We start from the raw sequence: 18,916 nt of genomic DNA, 5'->3' as shown, positions 1-18,916 counted from the left end.
GATTTTTTTATTATCCAGAATCCATTTTTTTTTTTTTTTGAAAAAGATAATTTATTAAAACGTGATTGAGAATGTTAATTGGGGGGAATTTTTTTATATGTTTGAAAGGCGAATTCCTTCTCATTGGCATATTCTCACTTATTTTCTAGAAAAAACAGTCAATAATAAAAATAATCAGATATTTAAAAATTCAACAATAAAATTTTCTTAAAATAAAAAACAAAAGTAAAAAGCAAAAATTTAAAACTCCAGAAATTTTAAAATACAAATACACATTTAAAAAAAACATCAATTTTCCAAATCTGCAATTAAGAAAAAAAAAACAAAATCCAATATTCCAAAATAAAAAAAAAAAGTTTAAAGAAACTTCTAGGGTTAAAAAAAACTCATGGCTAAAAAATGTTTAGAAATAAAAAAAATAATAAAAAAAACCAGAAATTTCGAAATATCAATAAAATTCAATGTTTAAAAAAAATCGAAAATTTCAAAATAATGATACATCAATCAATTTTAATAATTTAAGAATTTTTGAAATTTAAGCATTTAAGAATTTAAAATTTAAAAATTTAAGAATTTAAGAATTTAAGAATTTAAGAATTTAAGAATTTAAGAATTTAAGAATTTAAGAATTTAAGAATTTAAGAATTTAAGAATTTAAGAATTTAAGAATTTAAGAATTTAAGAATTTAAGAATTTAAGAATTTAAGAATTTAAGAATTTAAGAATTTAAGAATTTAAGAATTTAAGAATTTAAGAATTTAAGAATTTAAGAATTTAAGAATTTAAGAATTTAAGAATTTAAGAATTTAAGAATTTAAGAATTTAAGAATTTAAGAATTTAAGAATTTAAGAATTTAAGAATTTAAGAATTTAAGAATTTAAGAATTTAAGAATTTAAGAATTTAAGAATTTAAGAATTTAAGAATTTAAGAATTTAAGAATTTAAGAATTTAAGAATTTAAGAATTTAAGAATTTAAGAATTTAAGAATTTAAGAATTTAAGAATTTAAGAATTTAAGAATTTAAGAATTTAAGAATTTAAGAATTTAAGAATTTAAGAATTTAAGAATTTAAGAATTTAAAAATTTAAGAATTTAAGAATTTATGTTTTTTTTTTATTTTTAGTATTATTCTCTACTCCCTGATTTTTCGGCATTTTTTTTGAGGGTGCAGTTAAAATTTCTATAGCCTTTTTATTTTTTTTAAATCGAACATAAATTGCACTTGAGCAATTCTCTACCAAAACCGGAAATGGATTTTATTTGTATTTTTTGATTTGGCTCAAACTTTGTGGGGGCCTTCCCTATGACCAAATAAGCTGTTTTGCGTCATTGGTTCACCCATACAAGTCTCCATACAATTTTGGCAGCTGTCCATACAAAAATGGTATGTAAATATTCAAACAGCTGTAACTTTTGAGTGAATTTTCTGATCAATTTGGTGTCTTCGGCAAAGTTGTAGGTATTGTTGAGGACTTTTGAGAAAAAATAGGTACACGGAAAAAAAATTTGCAGATTTTTTAATCAACTTTTTTTTCAATAATATAGTAATATTCTATGTTTGGCCCTTTTGAAATGTTAGTCTTGATTTAAAAAAAATTAAAATATTTTTTTCGAAAAGATCGGAAAATTTTACGAATGTTTCATATTTTAACATTGAAAATCGGACCATCAGTTGCTGAGATATCGTCATTAGAAAATGGTGGGTTGTTTTGGTGAGATTTAGAAAACTTCAATTTTCGTGTTTCTTTTTCTTAAAGCGGCTCTATCTCAGCAACCCAATGTCCAATCTTCAATGTCTCTTAGACAATTTTATAGCAAATTTTCTGAACTTTTCAAAAAAAATATTTTTAGAAATGGTCACTCATGGTCACTATTTTTAAAAATCAAAAAACTGCAAATATTTCGCTAAAATCAAACTTTCGGTGGCTATATCTTGAAAACGGAGCTTTTTATCAAAAAATCTGTAAAGTACTTTTCGATTGCAAATTCAATTTTGCATTAAAAAATAATGTCAAACTTGTTTTTGCATGAAACTTCGATTTTTTCCAAAAATCACTATTTTTTCAAAAAATCATAACTCGGCGTCAGATTTTTTGACCATGTTTCTCTATAGCTCAAAAGTTGCGGATTTTTGTCCCCTAAAACATATCAAAAAATCTCGAAAATCAAAAAATACGTATTTTGGGAAATTGAGTTTTAGTGAAAAAAAAGTTGATTAAAAAATCTGCAAATTTTTTTTTCCGTGTACCTATTTTTTTCTCAAAAGTCCTCAACAATACCTACAACTTTGCCGAAGACACCAAATTGATCAGAAAATTCACTCAAAAGTTACAGCTGTTTGAATATTTACATACCATTTTTGTATGGACAGCTGCCAAAATTGTATGGAGACTTGTATGGGTGAACCAATGACACAAAATAGCTTATTTGGTCATAGGGAAGGCCCCCACAAAGTTTGAGCCAAATAAAAAAATAGAAAAAATAAAAATGGTTGAAATCGGCCGATTTCGTAGAGAGTTGCTCACTTGTGTTTTTTAAGATTATAATGTGGAATTGTCTCAGATTTGTTCAATTTGTCTGTTTCTCAGTAATGTAAGGTATGCACTTCGGAAGAAACCGGTCAAGAAAAATTTCAAATGGGAAGCAGCGGCAGCGCAAGTAAGTCAGAGAGGGTGAAGAAAAGCCCCAAGAAATCGCTCCCTCTCCTTTGTTCTGCTGTTCGTAAAGCTGTTTCTTGACCCCTTTCCTTCCGATCTGCAGACTAGCCTTAAAGCGGTGCGCTAGTTTTCAAAAATTTACTTTTTTTGAAACAATTGTATTTTTCGGCTAAAACGGTTAGCGGTTAACAAATGTAGGGGAACTATACCCTTTCTCAGCCTATTTCTATTATCGGCCTATCAGCACTTTGATCATGAATTACAGCTTAAATAAAGTGTTTTTGACTGTTTCAAAGTAATAAATAGCTCAAATAAAAGTGAGCAAGCAATTCTTCATAGTTGATACATCTGAAAATGTTGATTTAATAGCGGAAACGGCAAAAGTGATGAGAATTGGTCGAACGGCTTAGTGTGATTAAAATGGGTATATTTCCCCTATTTGAAATCTTTTCAATTCGTTTCTAAAATTACCCAAAAAATTATCGAATTTATCAGCATTTTTGTAAATGTTAAGCAGTCAACAAATGACCATTTTGAAAAGTGTTTCAGTTTATATTCGCTAAATCCTGATCTACAATGGCAAATCGCAGAATGTTGCGTTTGAAAACATGATGATTGTTTTCGCAAGAGTTTGCGTAAGTTTGATTGTAGATGAAGTGCTATGGTAAAAGTACATTGGTTTTGTTTTTAAAACAACATGCACAGATAGAAAACTTATGAGCAAATCCGTTAAATCTATGTTGACGACATCTCTCAAATCATTTACCGATGACTCTGTGCTCTTGTACTAAGCTTACTGATTTTCCTAGAGAGCACAGTGGTATAGATAAAATGTTGTCGACTTAGAATAAAAATGCATCTAAATCCAGAAAATTGTAAACGATTTTGTTCAAAAAATTTCAGCGATTTCGAAAACAACACATGTTTTTGAACTATTTTACGGATTCGCTATTACAAGAATTCTATCCGAGTGTACATAAAATGTTCCATTTAAGTTTTAGATATTATTTTCAATTATTTCTGTGGTTTTTTTTTATATTTGATATAAGAATATTTTTCTTCCAAAATTTCTGTCGGGGCACAATGTATGGGCTGCCCCCCCAGCCAAATTTTAGGGGGGGCAAAAAGTACCGTGCCCCCCCAGAGTCGGCGCCCCTGTTCATGAGCATGAGGACTTAATAGGTAGCTCGTGCTCGCTCATGCTCAACGCATGCGCTCGCGCTCAATGAGCGCTCATCAGCAAATCAGGTAGATTTTTAGTATTGTTTATGAATCTGGCACAGGCTAATTGGATTGCCACTTTTGAAGATAATTTCATCGCGAAAAAGGGACATGAACTAATCAAAGTTGCATTGGTAATTTAATTTTGGTTAACCGCGGTAAATTCATCAAATTATTCGTTGGCGTCGAACTGTCAAAAATTGATCGCGGTGGATTGCGGGGGATACTTTTCTACCTCAGTTTTTTGTGTGATCAATGTGGTAATGGTAAATTTATGAAACTTTAATGTTGTCAGGCTATATATATATTTTTCAGAGTTTGATAATTTAGAAAACTAGTTTTGATTAATTTCCCGATAAATGAAAAATGGCTGACACGCAAGTAAAGTGTCTTAATTTGCTAAGAATCTCAGACACTCTTTTTAGCTTATTTCACTTTCAAATTTAGAGTAAACTGTCAAGGAACGGAATTTTTAGATCTTAAATAAGCTGTAAATAGGATGGTAATCGATTTTTTTTATTAAAGCATGTTTTTACTTGTGAGCACGCTCATTTCTCATTTATTTATTTGGATCGACTTCAGCATATAAATAAGATAATTGATGTGAAAATTATCTAAGACACAGATTTGACATTTATTATGCAAAATTATTTACAAATAATTGACTGAACAAGATGAGGTGCCCAGGAATTAAAACATGACTAAACGTATTACCAATATAACATATATTTTTTTTTTTTTCTCATAAAATTATTTTTATTAGGTCCTTTTCGGTACTGGGACCTGGTTAGGACCGAGTCGGCTTTTGTAATTACATTTGGCTTAATAATTACAGAGGATCTTGTGTGTAAATGTTAGTGGGAGGGAAGCCGATTACCCGCGGCCTACTCGGGGTTAGTAGGGAAGGAATTGATGTTAAAGACAAGGCGTGGGAAGGGAAGGGGGATTGTGTAGGGGTCTTGCTTGGCTCTGCTGGCCTTTGCGTTTTGTCCTCAGCCGCAACTCGGTGTCCAGCTGCTGGGGCGTTCTTGCTTTGCTTCCGGTGCAACCAGAAACGACGGCTTTGTGCGAAGGCGAGTTATACTAACTAGAGGAAAACTAACTGAAGGAAAACTAACTGGAAGAAAAACTAAATAGATATATTGGAATCTAAGAGGAACTGATAGATAGGATAGAGAACATCAAGGTCTAGTTGAGATAGCGCGTATCGCATCGGGATTTCTGGTGGTCTTCCTCGGGCCCTGAGGGTAACTTTCAACTTAATTCTGTGAGCCTGGTGATCTGGACACGCCCATACGAGATGGTCGATGTCCTGATAACCCTGCCCACAGTCGCATAAGTTCGTATCACTCATGTTGATACGGTACAGATGAGCCTTGGACGAGTAATGGTTCGACATAAGGCGGGACATCGTTCTGATGAATCCACGCGTCAAGTCCATTCCCTTGAACCAGGCTTTTCTTTGCACCTTAGGTCGTATGGAATACATCCAACGTCCCTTGGTGTCGTCGTCCCATTGTTTTTGCCAATCCAGAAGCGCATGCTGCCTCGGAAAACCGTAGCATTCTTGTAGGCTGATTGGCCTTTCAAAAATGTCTCCACTCTCAGCACCCTTCTTGGCGAGCAAGTCCGCCTTCTCATTACCCGGAATCGAGCAATGAGCGCGGACCCACACCACCGTGATGCTGAAGGACTGAGCCGCCAGGTTGTTTAAAGTCTTGCGTATTTCCGTGAGGAAAAACGCAGACTCCCTGGTCGGCTTCAGAGACCGGATAGCCTCAACAGAGCTAAAGCTATCGGTGAAGATGAAGTAGTGGTCAGGTGGCATGGTCTCGATGATTCGCAGTGCGCAGTAAACCGCGGCTAACTCTGCGACGTAAACCGAACTCGGGTCCTTCAGCTTAAAGAACAGCTGATGAGATTCATGATGAACACCGAAGCCCGTACAGCCGTCGAGCTTGGAGCCATCGGTGAAGAATATAACATATTTGTATTCCTTAAAAGATACTTTTCAGCTTTATTAAATAGTTCACTTTCACGTGTCACTCTATTATCAACTTTTTTTATTAATCGAATTATTTCTACACAGTAAAAGTGTACATTTGGAAATTGTAATTTTGTAAGGTTGAATATTACCTCTTGAATGTTATTATTTTACCTCGATTTAGACTGAAAAAGTTGCATTACACCAGAAAAGTGGCAAAATTACACATTTTCAGAAGTAAAATTACGTATTGTTCTAACATAAAAGACGTACTTCCCAGATGTAATATTTCTATGTTTTTTTACTGTGTACAGATCTTAATGTAACACCTTAACACCTTAACTCTGACTCCAAAACAAGTTTCATAACAAAAAAATATGACAAACAACTTCATCCAATATTATTAAGATTAGCCCATTCAAGCCTCCATTAAAAAACAACCTCGAAGCTCTGCTGAAAAAAAAAGTTATTATCGTTTACCCGTTACAGGTAAAAAATACCGCTCATTTTGCTCAATGAGCAACAATGAGCGCGAGCGCGAGCAATGAGCATTTCCGCTCATAAAATAAATGAGCAAACACGAGCACGAGCAAACGTGAGCTAGCTCGCGTCACGCTCCTCCTCACGAATGAGCTAAAAATGCTCGCTCATGAGCGGATGAGCGCTCAAAATCGCAACACTCCTGACCCTCTCTTTTTAGACATAGGAGCAACTCGAAATGGATTTTATTTGTATTTTTTGAGTTGGCTCAAACTTTGTGGGGGCCTTCCCTATGACCAAATAAGCTATTTTGTGTCATTGGTTCACCCATACAAGTCTCCATACAATTTTGGCTGCTGTCCATACAAAAATGGTATGTAGATATTCAAACAGTTGTAACTTTTGAGTGGATTTTATGATCAATTTGGTGTCTTGGGCAAAGTTGTAGGTTTTGTTGAGAACTATTGAGAAAAAATAGGCACAAAACATTTTTTTTGCACATTTTTTAATCAACTTTTTTTTCACGAAAACTCAATTTCCCAAAATATGTATTTTTTGATTTTCGAGATTTTTTGATATGTTTTATGGGACTAAAATCCGCAACTTTTGAGCCATAGAGAAACAAGGTCAAAAAATCTGCCGCCGAGTTATGATTTTTTGAAAAAAGTGTGATTTTTGGAAAAAAATCGAAGTTTCATGCAAAAACAAATTTAACCTTATTTTTCAATGCAAAATTGAATTTTCAATCGAAAAGTACTTTACAGATTGTTTGATAAATGGTTCCGTTTTCAAGATATAGCCACCGAAAGTTTGATTTTAGCGAAATATTTCCAGTTTTTCGAATTTCAAAAATAGTGACCATGAGTGACCATTTCCCAAAATATTTTTTTTTTTTTTTTTGAAAAGTTCAGAAAATTTGCTATAAAATTGTCCAAGAGACATTGAAGATTGGACCTCGAGCCGCTTTAAGAAAAAGAAACACGAAAATTGAAGTTTTCTAAATCTCACCAAAACAACCCACCATTTTCTAATGACGATATCTCAGCAACTAATGGTCCGATTTTCAATGTTAAAACATGAAACATTCGTGAAATTTTCCTATCTTTTCGAAAAAAAATATTTTTAAGAAATAGTCACTCATGGTCACTATTTTTTAAAATAGAAAAACTGCAAATATTTCAAATTTCAAATTTTCGGTGCCTATATCTTGAAAACGGAACCATTTATCAAACAATCTGCACAGTACTTTTCGATTGCAAATTCAATTTTGCATTAAAAAATAACGTCAAAAAACTCGGCGGCAGATCTTTTGACCATGTTTCTCTATGGCTCAAAAGTTGCGGATTTTTGTCCCCTAAAACATATCAAAAAATCTCGAAAATCAAAAAATACGTATTTTGGGAAATTGTGTTTTAGTGAAAAAAAAGTAGAATAAAAAATTCTCAACAATACCTACAAGTTTGCCGAAGACACCATATTGATCAGAAAATTCACTCAAAAGTTACAGCTGTTTGAATATTTACATACCATTTTTGTATGGACAGCAGCCAAATTTGTATGGAGACTTGTATGGGTGAACCAATGACGCAAAATAGCTTATTTGGTCATAGGGAAGGCCCCCACAAAGTTTGAGCCAAATAAAAAAATACAAAAAAATAAAAATGGTCGAAATCGGCCGATTTCGTAGAGAGTTGCTCATAGACATATTATAGGCCCGACCTGCCCAAAAGCCGGCCCGCGGAGCCATTTCATTCGGCCCGCGACGGCATTTCAAAATAGTTCTATGACTGGCCCTTAAGGCTGTTAAAAAAAAATTGATAAATAAATTGAATGTCTAAATTTAAAAAAATAAGCATGAGATCAAATTTTCACATATTCGTAATTCGTAATTTTCAGTGTAAGAACGGGCCTTGACCGATCTTATGCACCAGGTTCCCGATGAACACGCACTGCCCCTTACACCTACATCTCATTCTTGCTCTGAGTCAGTAGGAGCAACACGCTAGAACACGCTTTGATTGTTCATGCCAGACATTCGCACCAGTTCCGGTTACGCATTTGAACTCGTAGTACATTGCGTAGGGTTTGATGTAAGTATAGGCGCCTAACTATTTATAGTGTGCCTATCAACATTCATTCAAGCGAGTAGTGTATTATTTTATAGTTTGAATTCAACAACTTATTGTTATTTTACTGTGTATTGTTTTCTCCTCAAATCTTCCCTAGTGTTGGATCATGTTTATCTGTTGCAATGTGTTGTTAAAATTCTGTCGCGGTGTGTTGTTACAATTTTTGGTCCTAAGCATTTTATAAAAAAAAACTACATATGTACAATAGTAATATTTGTGTTGATTCTTTAATCATTCCATAAATCGAGTAAGGGCTCGAACCTCACTTGTTTGAAGAAAAGGGTGAAGATTGAGAACAATAAAAAGTAAAAGAAAATGTACTACATAAAGAATCAATAATAAAAGAAAGATTATTATGTATGTTAAAGAATAACAAGTAAAAGCTTTATGTAGTAAGTAGATGTGGAAATAGACAGTAGTTAAAAAATATAGATAACAAACAAGCTTAAATTATATAAATGACAACTTATAGAGAAGATGAAAAATTATTAAAAGAGATTAAATAAAGAAACCAATAAAGATTATGCAAATGATAAACAGAATTGACAGTATTAATTGGTCAAAAAGAGTGCAAAAAGAGTGAGAGATAAGATAACCAAAGGTTAATGAAACCAAAATAAAATGACGGATAATGAACAGCATCCGCTTAAGAATATCAGTAAAATAAAATAAAAACAGAAGATAGATGGTAGATAAAAATGAAAAAAGAGAAACCCCGATGTTCGGGTACATCCACAACAGTTGACTCAACATATTGCGAATCAAAACAATACCGTCTACAATCACAAATTACTTCCCTTTCCCACATTGTCGCGCCCCTTTCTTTCAGCCGTCTCGACTCTGACCCGCGGTGGTCAAAGGTTTACGAGCCGTTTCCACAGGCCGCAATTTTTCGATTATGTGCAACAGTGACGAACCGCCCTAATTCTCCATACAAACTTTGGAGAAAAAAATTCGGCCCTGGCACCCCTGTAAGAAATATCTCCAAAAAAATATTCCTACATTTATCTTTTTAAAATATGTTGTTTTTAAATTTAAAAAAAATATGCATACGAAAATTATTTTTTTTTTTTTAGGTCAAATCTATACATTTGAAATGTGTGTGTGTGTGTGCTCCCAATCCAATACCTTCAGACCGACTGAGAAATTATAGCAAGGTAAAGTCTTTATCAGGCTTGGTATGTGCCGCTGATACAGCTTATCCAAGTCCCGAATATTAAGTGGTGTTAGCTGAGCGCTGAATCAAGTCGTGTCAATGTCTTACATGAAGCTACTTGGGTGCCATTCCAAAATGCGTCAGGTTTCAAACGCTTAGGTATATCAATCCATTCTAAACCAACTGCCCCAACATACCATCACGTGGACTAATTTATCTTTCAAACATGTCTGGAAATCTCCTCTCCCGAGAGCATGCACTCAGCTCTCTCACCGCACACACCACGTGTGTGAGTATTTCTCTCCCAAAACCGTTCCGCATCGCAGCAAACCGCGCGCAACCCCCCTGACTTTCCCCCATTTCACCCCCTTTCGCCGTTTCGTATCCATGGATTTCGGGTTCGGGCAGCCCACGTCGTTACCATGGCGTCTGCGCATAACAGTTTTTCTCTCGCCGCGATCGCATAAATAGGCCCGTCGCACCGCTAGCCGGCTCATTCTCAGTTTGGAAAGCGTCCTGATCTGCTGTCCCCAAGCGCGAGGTTTGCGTGTAATCAGCCTTCAAGCCTAATTAATCGCTGCTGCTTTATTCTCAAGTTAATTTCTGCGTGAAGAAAACTTTGCTGCCGCAAAATGGTGAGTGTTTCCGGTGATTTTTTAGGGATTGCGGAAGTTGTTAGGGGGGAAAAGATTTGGAGTGGGAGAGGAAAATCTGGAATTTTCGATGAATTTGCGAGCAGATGGTGCATGCGCTGAGTCATGGGCTTTCGATGAGGCCGCACCCAGTGGAAAAAAAAACAAGGAAAGTGCAGTTACGTGGCAACGTACTAATTTTAACTTTCTCTTCCCCAGCGTGAATGTATCTCCGTGCACGTCGGACAGGCCGGTGTCCAGATCGGTAACGCCTGCTGGGAGTTGTACTGCCTGGAGCATGGAATCCAGCCGGACGGTCAGATGCCGTCGGACAAGACCATTGGGGGAGGAGACGATTCGTTCAACACCTTCTTCAGCGAGACCGGTGCCGGCAAGCACGTGCCACGTGCCGTGTTCGTTGACCTGGAACCGACCGTGGTGGATGAGGTCCGCACGGGAACGTACCGTCAGTTGTTCCACCCGGAGCAGTTGATCACCGGCAAGGAAGATGCGGCCAACAACTACGCCCGTGGTCACTACACGATCGGCAAGGAGATCGTCGATCTGGTGCTGGACCGCATCCGTAAGCTGGCCGATCAGTGCACTGGTCTGCAGGGCTTCCTGATCTTCCACTCGTTCGGTGGAGGTACCGGATCCGGATTCACCTCGCTGCTGATGGAGCGCCTGTCGGTGGATTACGGCAAGAAGTCCAAGCTGGAGTTTGCCATCTACCCGGCCCCGCAGGTCTCGACCGCCGTCGTTGAGCCGTACAACTCGATTCTGACGACCCACACGACGCTGGAGCACTCGGACTGCGCCTTCATGGTCGACAACGAGGCCATCTATGACATCTGCCGTCGTAACCTGGACATTGAACGCCCGACCTACACCAACCTGAACCGTCTGATTGGCCAGATCGTGTCGTCGATCACCGCCTCGTTGCGTTTCGATGGTGCCCTGAACGTGGATCTGACCGAGTTCCAGACCAACTTGGTGCCGTACCCGCGTATCCATTTCCCGCTGGTCACCTACGCCCCGGTCATCTCCGCCGAGAAGGCCTACCACGAGCAGCTGTCGGTCGCCGAGATCACCAACGCCTGTTTCGAGCCCGCCAACCAGATGGTCAAGTGCGACCCGCGTCACGGAAAGTACATGGCCTGTTGCATGCTGTACCGTGGTGATGTCGTCCCGAAGGACGTCAACGCCGCCATCGCGACCATCAAGACCAAGCGTACGATCCAGTTCGTGGACTGGTGTCCCACTGGATTCAAGGTCGGCATCAACTACCAGCCGCCGACCGTCGTCCCAGGTGGTGATCTGGCCAAGGTGCAGCGCGCCGTGTGCATGTTGTCCAACACCACGGCCATCGCCGAGGCCTGGGCCCGTCTGGACCACAAGTTCGATCTGATGTACGCCAAGCGTGCCTTCGTCCACTGGTACGTCGGTGAGGGTATGGAGGAAGGCGAGTTCTCCGAAGCCCGCGAAGATTTGGCCGCCCTCGAGAAGGATTACGAGGAGGTCGGCATGGACTCGGGCGAGGGAGAAGGCGAGGGCGCCGAGGAGTACTAAGATGTCACGCGGACACGACTCGAACCAACCAATCTGAACTACAGTTACGGAAGTAATCGCCTAGCGCAGCAGCAGCACCGTTCACACACGCTAATTTATTAACAATTTCTCCATTTTGAAAGCAATGTTCAAAATCCCAGAAATAATTTTAAAATACAGCAAATAATGAAAGCAAAATCTCTCACTAACTGCGATGACTCATCCCCTCCTCCCTTTAAAACCGTAAAAGTAGTTGCTAGTCTTGACGGCCTCCCCTCCAAAAAAGGCGCTCGGAATTCATGATGCAATCACGCCACTGGGGAAGACCATTTACGGAAAGTAGAAGTAGAAAAAAAACTGTCTCGCTTTATTGATTTACGCACCAACTCTCGTAAGTTGTTGGATCGATTCCAGTCTAGTTTGGCTCCATTGAGCAAGGTTTAGAGGGGTGGGCGCGCAACCCACGTGCGTAACTATCTGCTCTGGAGTGGGTGCGGGTTTGAACAGCCAGCCCGCCAACACCGTCTGGTCTGCGGTGTCTGATCAACCCTGGTTGCGCGACCTGGAAGTGGTGCGCGACGGCCACATGGTTCTCTCAAACATATTTGTTAACGGTTGTTTTTCTTTTTTTCGCAACAGCCGGTTTGCTTGTGCGAAAAAAGCAGGATAATCAAACGGGATTGCCAATTTGCATGTCCTGTTCATGGTGGCGCATATGCGGCAGGATATAATTTGCATAAAAGTGAGTCAGCCGAAAATACGGCTCACTTGTGAGAAGGGGGCAAAACGTTGACGAATACCATCTCCCAAAGAAGAGGCAACTGAAGCGAATTGGGGTTCTTCTTGTACGTTTATTACTCGTGTTGTTTTCGAGTGTTAGAAATAGAACGTTGTTGTATGTTTGCCCTGGGCTGGCGAGGAAACTGCAGCAGCATTCAGGGAAGAGAAACCGATCAGGCACATCCATGCTATAGCTATATATTTAGCATAGGTTTTAGCCCGCTCGGCGGCATATGCTTTATGTTGCCGAGTTGCGGGTTTTGTCGGGGAGTGTGCGTTTGTGTGCGAGCTGGTCCTATTTTTATGGCCTGGAATTACTCATCCATGATGCAGGTTTCGGTGCAGGCCCGACGGATAGGGAACAAACAAACTAGTTGAAAGTTTTTTTTCGTTTTTCGCACTTATGCAATTGGAAAATGAGTTTGATATGTCAACGTCCGTCCGATGGAAATACATGAAAAGTACTACTTTTCAGCACTGTTTTTGGCATAGAAAAGTAGGCCTTTTCGTCTCTCCCGAAGCTCCCGAAGGGTTTTAAAATAGTAGTTTTTTGCAATTCCGTTGTGAAACAGTAAACTTTTCCTGTCCTGCTGGAGAAACGAAACGGCCTACTTTTCCCTTCCAAAAATAATAGAATATAAAATTAATATCTTTCAATACCTGAATAGGTGCTGAAAAGTTGAACTTTTCAATACTAGTATCGAAAAGTAACATTTCAAGCAAAACAATGTAAATGAGCCAAAGCCGAAGTGTAAACAAAGAGTCTATCACGTCAGTGGATGTTTACAAAATAGTAGACGAATGTAAATAACTTGGTGTCATTTTAGACAATACATTCAATTGGTCGTCACATATTAGTAATTTATTGAACAAACTCAACAAGATTATTGAAATTATCTATAAAATTAAACACAAATTAACTGCTAATGTACATTTGATAATTTATCATTCTTTATTTAATTCTCACTTATCTTACATAACTACAGTTTGGGGAAACTCCTGTAATATTTTGATTAACAAACTTCGAACAGCCCAAAATAAAATTTTAAGAATAATTTATGAAAAACCACTGCGAAGTCATTCTGCCGATTTGTACAATATTAACAAAAACATCATTCCTGTCAGAATGTAATTCAAACATGTTGCTTCATTAATTTATGTTTACATGAACAAACTCACAGTAATACAAAATTCAAATTGTCTAACCATCAACATTTTACCAGAAGCCATAATTCATTAGACCTACCCAATATTTCAACATTAGCCGGCGAAAGATGCATATCTTTCAAAGGTGCTTAATTATATAATTATTTTTGTAATAGATTTGGTGAGAGCAAAGCGTATCAATATTTAAAAACAAATTGCTCTCTTTCTGAATGAACCCACTGTTATTGAACACATCCTTAAATCCATTGATTTTTTTGTTACATAGTAGACTTTTTTGTTTTGCATTTTTATTTTATTTTTTTTTTCACATTTGCTTCCTTTTGAAACTCTGTTTAAAAAGTTAGTTTTCCGACACAATTATCTTTATTCTATATTTTTGCCTTTGTCGCCATAATCTATGCACTTTCTATTATATCATTTCAGATTTCTCTTGCCAGGATCAACCAAACTCCTTCACAGGTGGAAACCAATAGAGTTTGACCGGATATTTAAAAAATGTAAACACTAAAATGTATTGTATATTGTATTGAAACGATGTAGGTTTTTGTTGCTACTGCTTTGGTGGCTTTTCCTACCGAATAAAAAATCAATCAATTAGGAACGAGCAGGATAGACACTTTGTTTACACTTCGGCTTTAGCCCTTTACGTTGTTTTGCTTGATTTTTCAATATTTTTTTGTGTTTTGAACAGTGAATTAACCACATGGATGCTAGACATAAAATTCCATTCATAAAGCGTTTTTCAGAATTGCCAAAAGAAAAATTACTATAAAAAGCGACCCCTTAATCTTAACGGATCTAGCTCAAAATTGTCACAGTTACTTATTTTTGCCTAAGGAATCGAATCCGAGGGTATCCCTGATGTCGATTTTTTTTGTTACCCTAATGATCAAGTATCAATAAAAGCATCGGTTTTCATCGTTTGTTATCATTAGAACATCTTCTTAGTTTTTTTTTTTTGAAAAGGTCCAATAAACCAAATTTCCAATTTTTGCTTTTTGGGTGTTTTTGAAACCGCCTTGAGTCAGGGGTATTCAAAAACACCCAAAAAGCAAAAACTAAAAATTTGGTTTATTGGACCTTTTCAAAAAAAAACTCCAGTTATGCTTTTATATTAAAATGGGAATTGAAAAATGTTGCTCAACATTCAAATCTGGAGTTTTTTAAAAGGTCCAATAAACCATATTTTCAGTTTTTGCTCTTTGGGTGTTTTTAATACACCTGACCCAAAGAGGTTTCGAAAACACCCAAAAAGCAAAAACTGGAAATTTGGTTTTTTGGACCTTTTCCAAAAAAAACTACAGAAATGCGCTTTTCTCAAAACGCATGGTTTGTACATGATGCTTTTTGAAATGTTGGCGTCGACTTCGCAACTTTCAAATGTCTTTAGGGTTTGTTCAAATATTACGTACAGTGATTTTCGGGATTTCTATTGTTTTTCATATGTTTATAGCACCTATTCAAAAAAAAACTCTAGAAATCAAGAGGCAGTGGAAACTCTGTCTTAATCTGTGGTCATCCTGCATACATTTTGCATTGTTTGCGAGTTTGGCAAACTATCCAACACAAAAAAAAGAAAGTTCAAAAAAGAGTTTTTTTATTGTTTACCATAGTCTAATAGCTCCCTGAAATACAGTCTCTTAAAGAACAGCGAACTAAAACATTGGAGGGCCTAGTAGCGCGGTGGTTAGCGGCTTCGGCTGCCGATCCCTATGAGGCGCGGGTTCTAAAAATAGCGACGCCATCCACCTTTGTTTGTCCCGTTTAATATTAGTATTCAGTCTGCAAAGACAGTGTGATTGTCTTTAAAAAAAAAACAAGCTTTTCGATGTACTTTGTAGTGACGATATTTTAATATCGGGGCTTTTTTAACTGTTAAGGTTGATTTAGAAATAGTTTTACCCTCGGTTTTACCTATTCGAAGGATTGGATTTTTTATTTTATTTTCTTGCGTCGTGAACCCAGAGAGAAGTGAACCTGTTATCAAAATTATTTTATCATTTAATTATTTAAATATTAAATAATTTTAAAATATTCTATATTAATTCATTTTGCATCATGATCAACAAGATTTTCCCGACAATACAAAACTTTTTCAACAGGGTAATTGCATACAACATTGCTTGCAACAATTTGTGACACTGTCTTTTTTGTTTACTTGTTTACCAACAACCACAGGTAAACATAACGTCCAAGAACGAGCTTGATACACCAATATCCGTTTTAAAAACTGTACAAACTACGTTTTAGAAAACAAAAAAAAAATGGTCTGCGAAAAGTGCGAAAAGAAGCTGGGCAAGGTGATCACGCCGGATCCGTGGAAGACGGGCGCGCGGAACACCACCGAAGGCGGCGGACGCAAAATCAACGAGAACAAGGCGCTGAGCAGCGCCAAGACGCGGTTCAACCCGATCGGGCCGGTGGGCGGCAGTTTCGCGCCGTGTCGGTTAGTATCAATGCAATTGTTTTTTTTTTTTTTTTTTGTGGGGAAAATTTGATAGGGATTTTCGTTACAGGATTTGCAAGCAAAAGATTCACCAAGCCGGAAGTCACTACTGCCAGCAGTGCGCGTACAAAAAGGGAATCTGCGCCATGTGCGGGAAGAAGCTTATTGACGTCAAGAACTACCGACAATCGTCGACGTGAGCAGGGAGTTTCGGAAGTAAACTCTAGCTGTAAATACGTCTTTTTTAACGTTTTAGTATAAATCTCTCGTATAATTGTACTCTCTCAAGTAACTAAACTTTTGGTTTTGATGGCATATTGTACACATGACTATGAATAAATTGGTTATTTGTTACATACCTAACTATCACTGGCTCGTCACTAGTTCGTACGGTACTCCCCCGGCGGTTGGCTCAGTCTTTTTCCGCTTTTGGGCGTAACTCAGGCTAAGTTTGTCAAAGTCGAGTGGCATGATGCCGAGGTCGCCGCTGTACCGGTTCTTCGCGACCTGCAGGTACTTCTTCCCCCGAACAGAGGTCAGCCGCTTGTCCTGAATGATGAGTACATTGTCCGCCTCCTGGGACGCCTTAGCCCCGCCAAAGATCGAGCTCGTCGTCAGATCGTCCGTGTCGCGCTCTTTTCTTGGGTGGATGACCAACGTCACGTGGCAGTTCTTGCGCGTGGCAAACGTCCGAAACGAAGCGATGATGGCGTCCTGCTTCCAGTACCGATCGAGGTGTTTGCTCTCCTCCGAAACGCCCATCATGAACTGGAGATTGTCAATGATCACATGCTGAATGTCGTGCACGTACTGGGCGTGCTCGATCGCTTCCATCACGACCTTGATCGGCTGCTGGCCGTGGAACGTCATAAAGTACACCGGCAACTGTTCGAACTCGTCCGCCCAGTGGTCAAACTCGGACAAGTTCACGTCCAGCGGTCGGCCCGCCATCTGCCGCAGCAGCGTCGTCGCCAACCGCGTGTTCCGGATCTCAAACGATCCCCACAACGTCGACACACCTTGCAGCGCCAGGTCCAGCGAGTAGTCTGACATGAAGGTCGTCTTGCCGCACCCCGTCGGCCCCGTCAACACCGTCAACTCGCCCTTCCGGTGGCCCTTCAACAGCTTGTTCAACGTCGGATACCTGCGCCACTTGACGCCCTGAACTTTGTCGATGTTCTGCAGCTCGCTCAGCACGTCCTGCCGCAACGAGTGGAACGTCGTAATCGACTGGTGAAGAATCGGTTGAGCCTTCCCGTAAATAAGTTTCAGATCCAACCCCAGCTCAAGAGCCTTGGCCGGCGTTGGATGGGCGTCGGTTGGACGCACAAACATGCAGCGTCGTTCCTCGAGCTTGCGGGCGTAGTTTCGAGCAATGTCCCAACCTGCGGTGTCGTAGTTGAACCACAGGGTGAGCTTCTGGAAGCGTTCCAGCCCGGGCAAGCATTGCTGGGGCAGGGATTTGAGGTCATGCGGGAGACAGATGGCGGTTGCTGGAGAGAAGAGTTATTGAAATTTCGAAGAATTTACTTAAAGAATGCACTCACCGTTAATCTTCGCCGTACTCAACGCCAGCAAATCCATCACATTCAGTACCAGTATCGCACTGGACTGGTCTTTGGACTTGGCTGAGGCGGCCGTCTTCGATTCCGCTAAACACTTGAGGTAGATTAAGCCGGAGCAGTTTGTGTCCGGTACGGTTCGCTCCACGAGTTCGTTCTTTTCAATACTAAGTACTTTGTAGCCTATCAACGCCGATTCCACATCTACCAGAGGAACGTATAAATGCTTGTACCGTGCGTCCCACCGGGACGCCACCTGTACCAGACTAGCCGGAGGAACTTCCTAAAACAGATTTAAATCTATTAAAATCAATCATAATCAAACTCCCACTTCAAACTCACGTCCAACCCCAACTCCCCGCAAATCTCCCCCGCCAACTTCTCGTCCACAATGGCCAACCCCCCGGGAAGCTCCACCGGCGCCGGCCCACCCTTCTTGCTGTCCAGAAACACATCCCGAAGCTTCCTCATCTCCTGAACCGTTTTGGCACTCTTACCGTACGGCACAAAGAACTTTTCAATATACTCCCAGCGACCCAAATGTCGACACGCCGAACACGTGAACGTCCCCGTCGTCTTGTTGATGTAGATCGTCTCTTTGGCCGACACCTGCTCGGAACCAGGTTCGGTGTGGCACACCGGGCAAACCGTCCGGATGCAGGCAAATCCGTCCACGCACTCGAACGGGGACGCCTTGATGGTTTTCTTAATGTTGAACAGCGAGGTCGTCCCCGGCACGGACGGGTCATCCTTAAAGTCCAAGCTGGAGGAGAGTCGCGCGCGAAGCGAAGGCAACCCGGGTAATTGCGTCGTCGTTGCGGCGGGAGATTGGGCAGTTCGGAACGGTCCCAGGTGGTGGCCACTTTTGGTGTACGAGTACAGCAGCCGTTTGAGGAACATTTTTAAAGCCTGGTTTCACTTAACATACTTAAACTAAGTGCTTAAACATGTAAAAATAGATTGAATTTTAGAGGGGGAGAAAGTTGTTGCCCAACATGGGTCACGCACTGCGGGAAGAATGCGCGCCGCGCAAAAAACAACAACACGAGGTTAGGTTGATTTGTTTACATCGGGAGGGCAGTGTTGCCAAATTACCAGTTTGGGAAGGAATTACAGGGTGTTTCACACACCCTGAGAATATGGTCCTCCCAG

The 18,916-nt window shown here is 39.5% G+C and overlaps 3 protein-coding genes across 3 annotated transcripts; 2 read left to right on the top strand and 1 right to left on the bottom strand.

Moving 5' to 3' along the window:
- The first annotated feature begins 10,102 nt into the window (after nucleotides 1-10,102).
- On the top strand, nucleotides 10,103-12,007 carry LOC120414898 (tubulin alpha-1 chain). The gene is made up of 2 exons (XM_039576225.2): nucleotides 10,103-10,264; nucleotides 10,481-12,007. The coding sequence occupies exons 1-2, from the start codon at nucleotides 10,262-10,264 to the stop codon at nucleotides 11,828-11,830; spliced, it is 1,353 nt and encodes a 450-aa protein (XP_039432159.1). The 5' UTR covers nucleotides 10,103-10,261; the 3' UTR covers nucleotides 11,831-12,007.
- Nucleotides 12,008-15,931: 3,924 nt separating this feature from the next.
- LOC120414912 (cysteine-rich PDZ-binding protein) lies at nucleotides 15,932-16,566 on the top strand. The gene is made up of 2 exons (XM_039576246.2): nucleotides 15,932-16,202; nucleotides 16,273-16,566. Exons 1-2 carry the CDS (start codon nucleotides 16,021-16,023, stop codon nucleotides 16,400-16,402), a joined length of 312 nt encoding a protein of 103 aa, XP_039432180.1. The 5' UTR covers nucleotides 15,932-16,020; the 3' UTR covers nucleotides 16,403-16,566.
- On the bottom strand, nucleotides 16,453-18,770 carry LOC120414911 (mitochondrial DNA helicase). The gene is made up of 3 exons (XM_039576245.2): nucleotides 18,107-18,770; nucleotides 17,750-18,047; nucleotides 16,453-17,695 (listed from the first exon to the last, which is right to left on the bottom strand). Exons 1-3 carry the CDS (start codon nucleotides 18,662-18,664, stop codon nucleotides 16,569-16,571), a joined length of 1,983 nt encoding a protein of 660 aa, XP_039432179.1. The 5' UTR covers nucleotides 18,665-18,770; the 3' UTR covers nucleotides 16,453-16,568.
- Nucleotides 18,771-18,916: the final 146 nt, after the last annotated feature.

This window comes from Culex pipiens, chromosome 2 (assembly GCF_016801865.2).
Source record: "Culex pipiens pallens isolate TS chromosome 2, TS_CPP_V2, whole genome shotgun sequence".
Lineage (NCBI taxonomy): Eukaryota > Metazoa > Arthropoda > Insecta > Diptera > Culicidae > Culex > Culex pipiens.
Note: the sequence above shows the minus strand (reverse complement) of the source record. Positions and strands in the feature narration are given on the sequence as shown.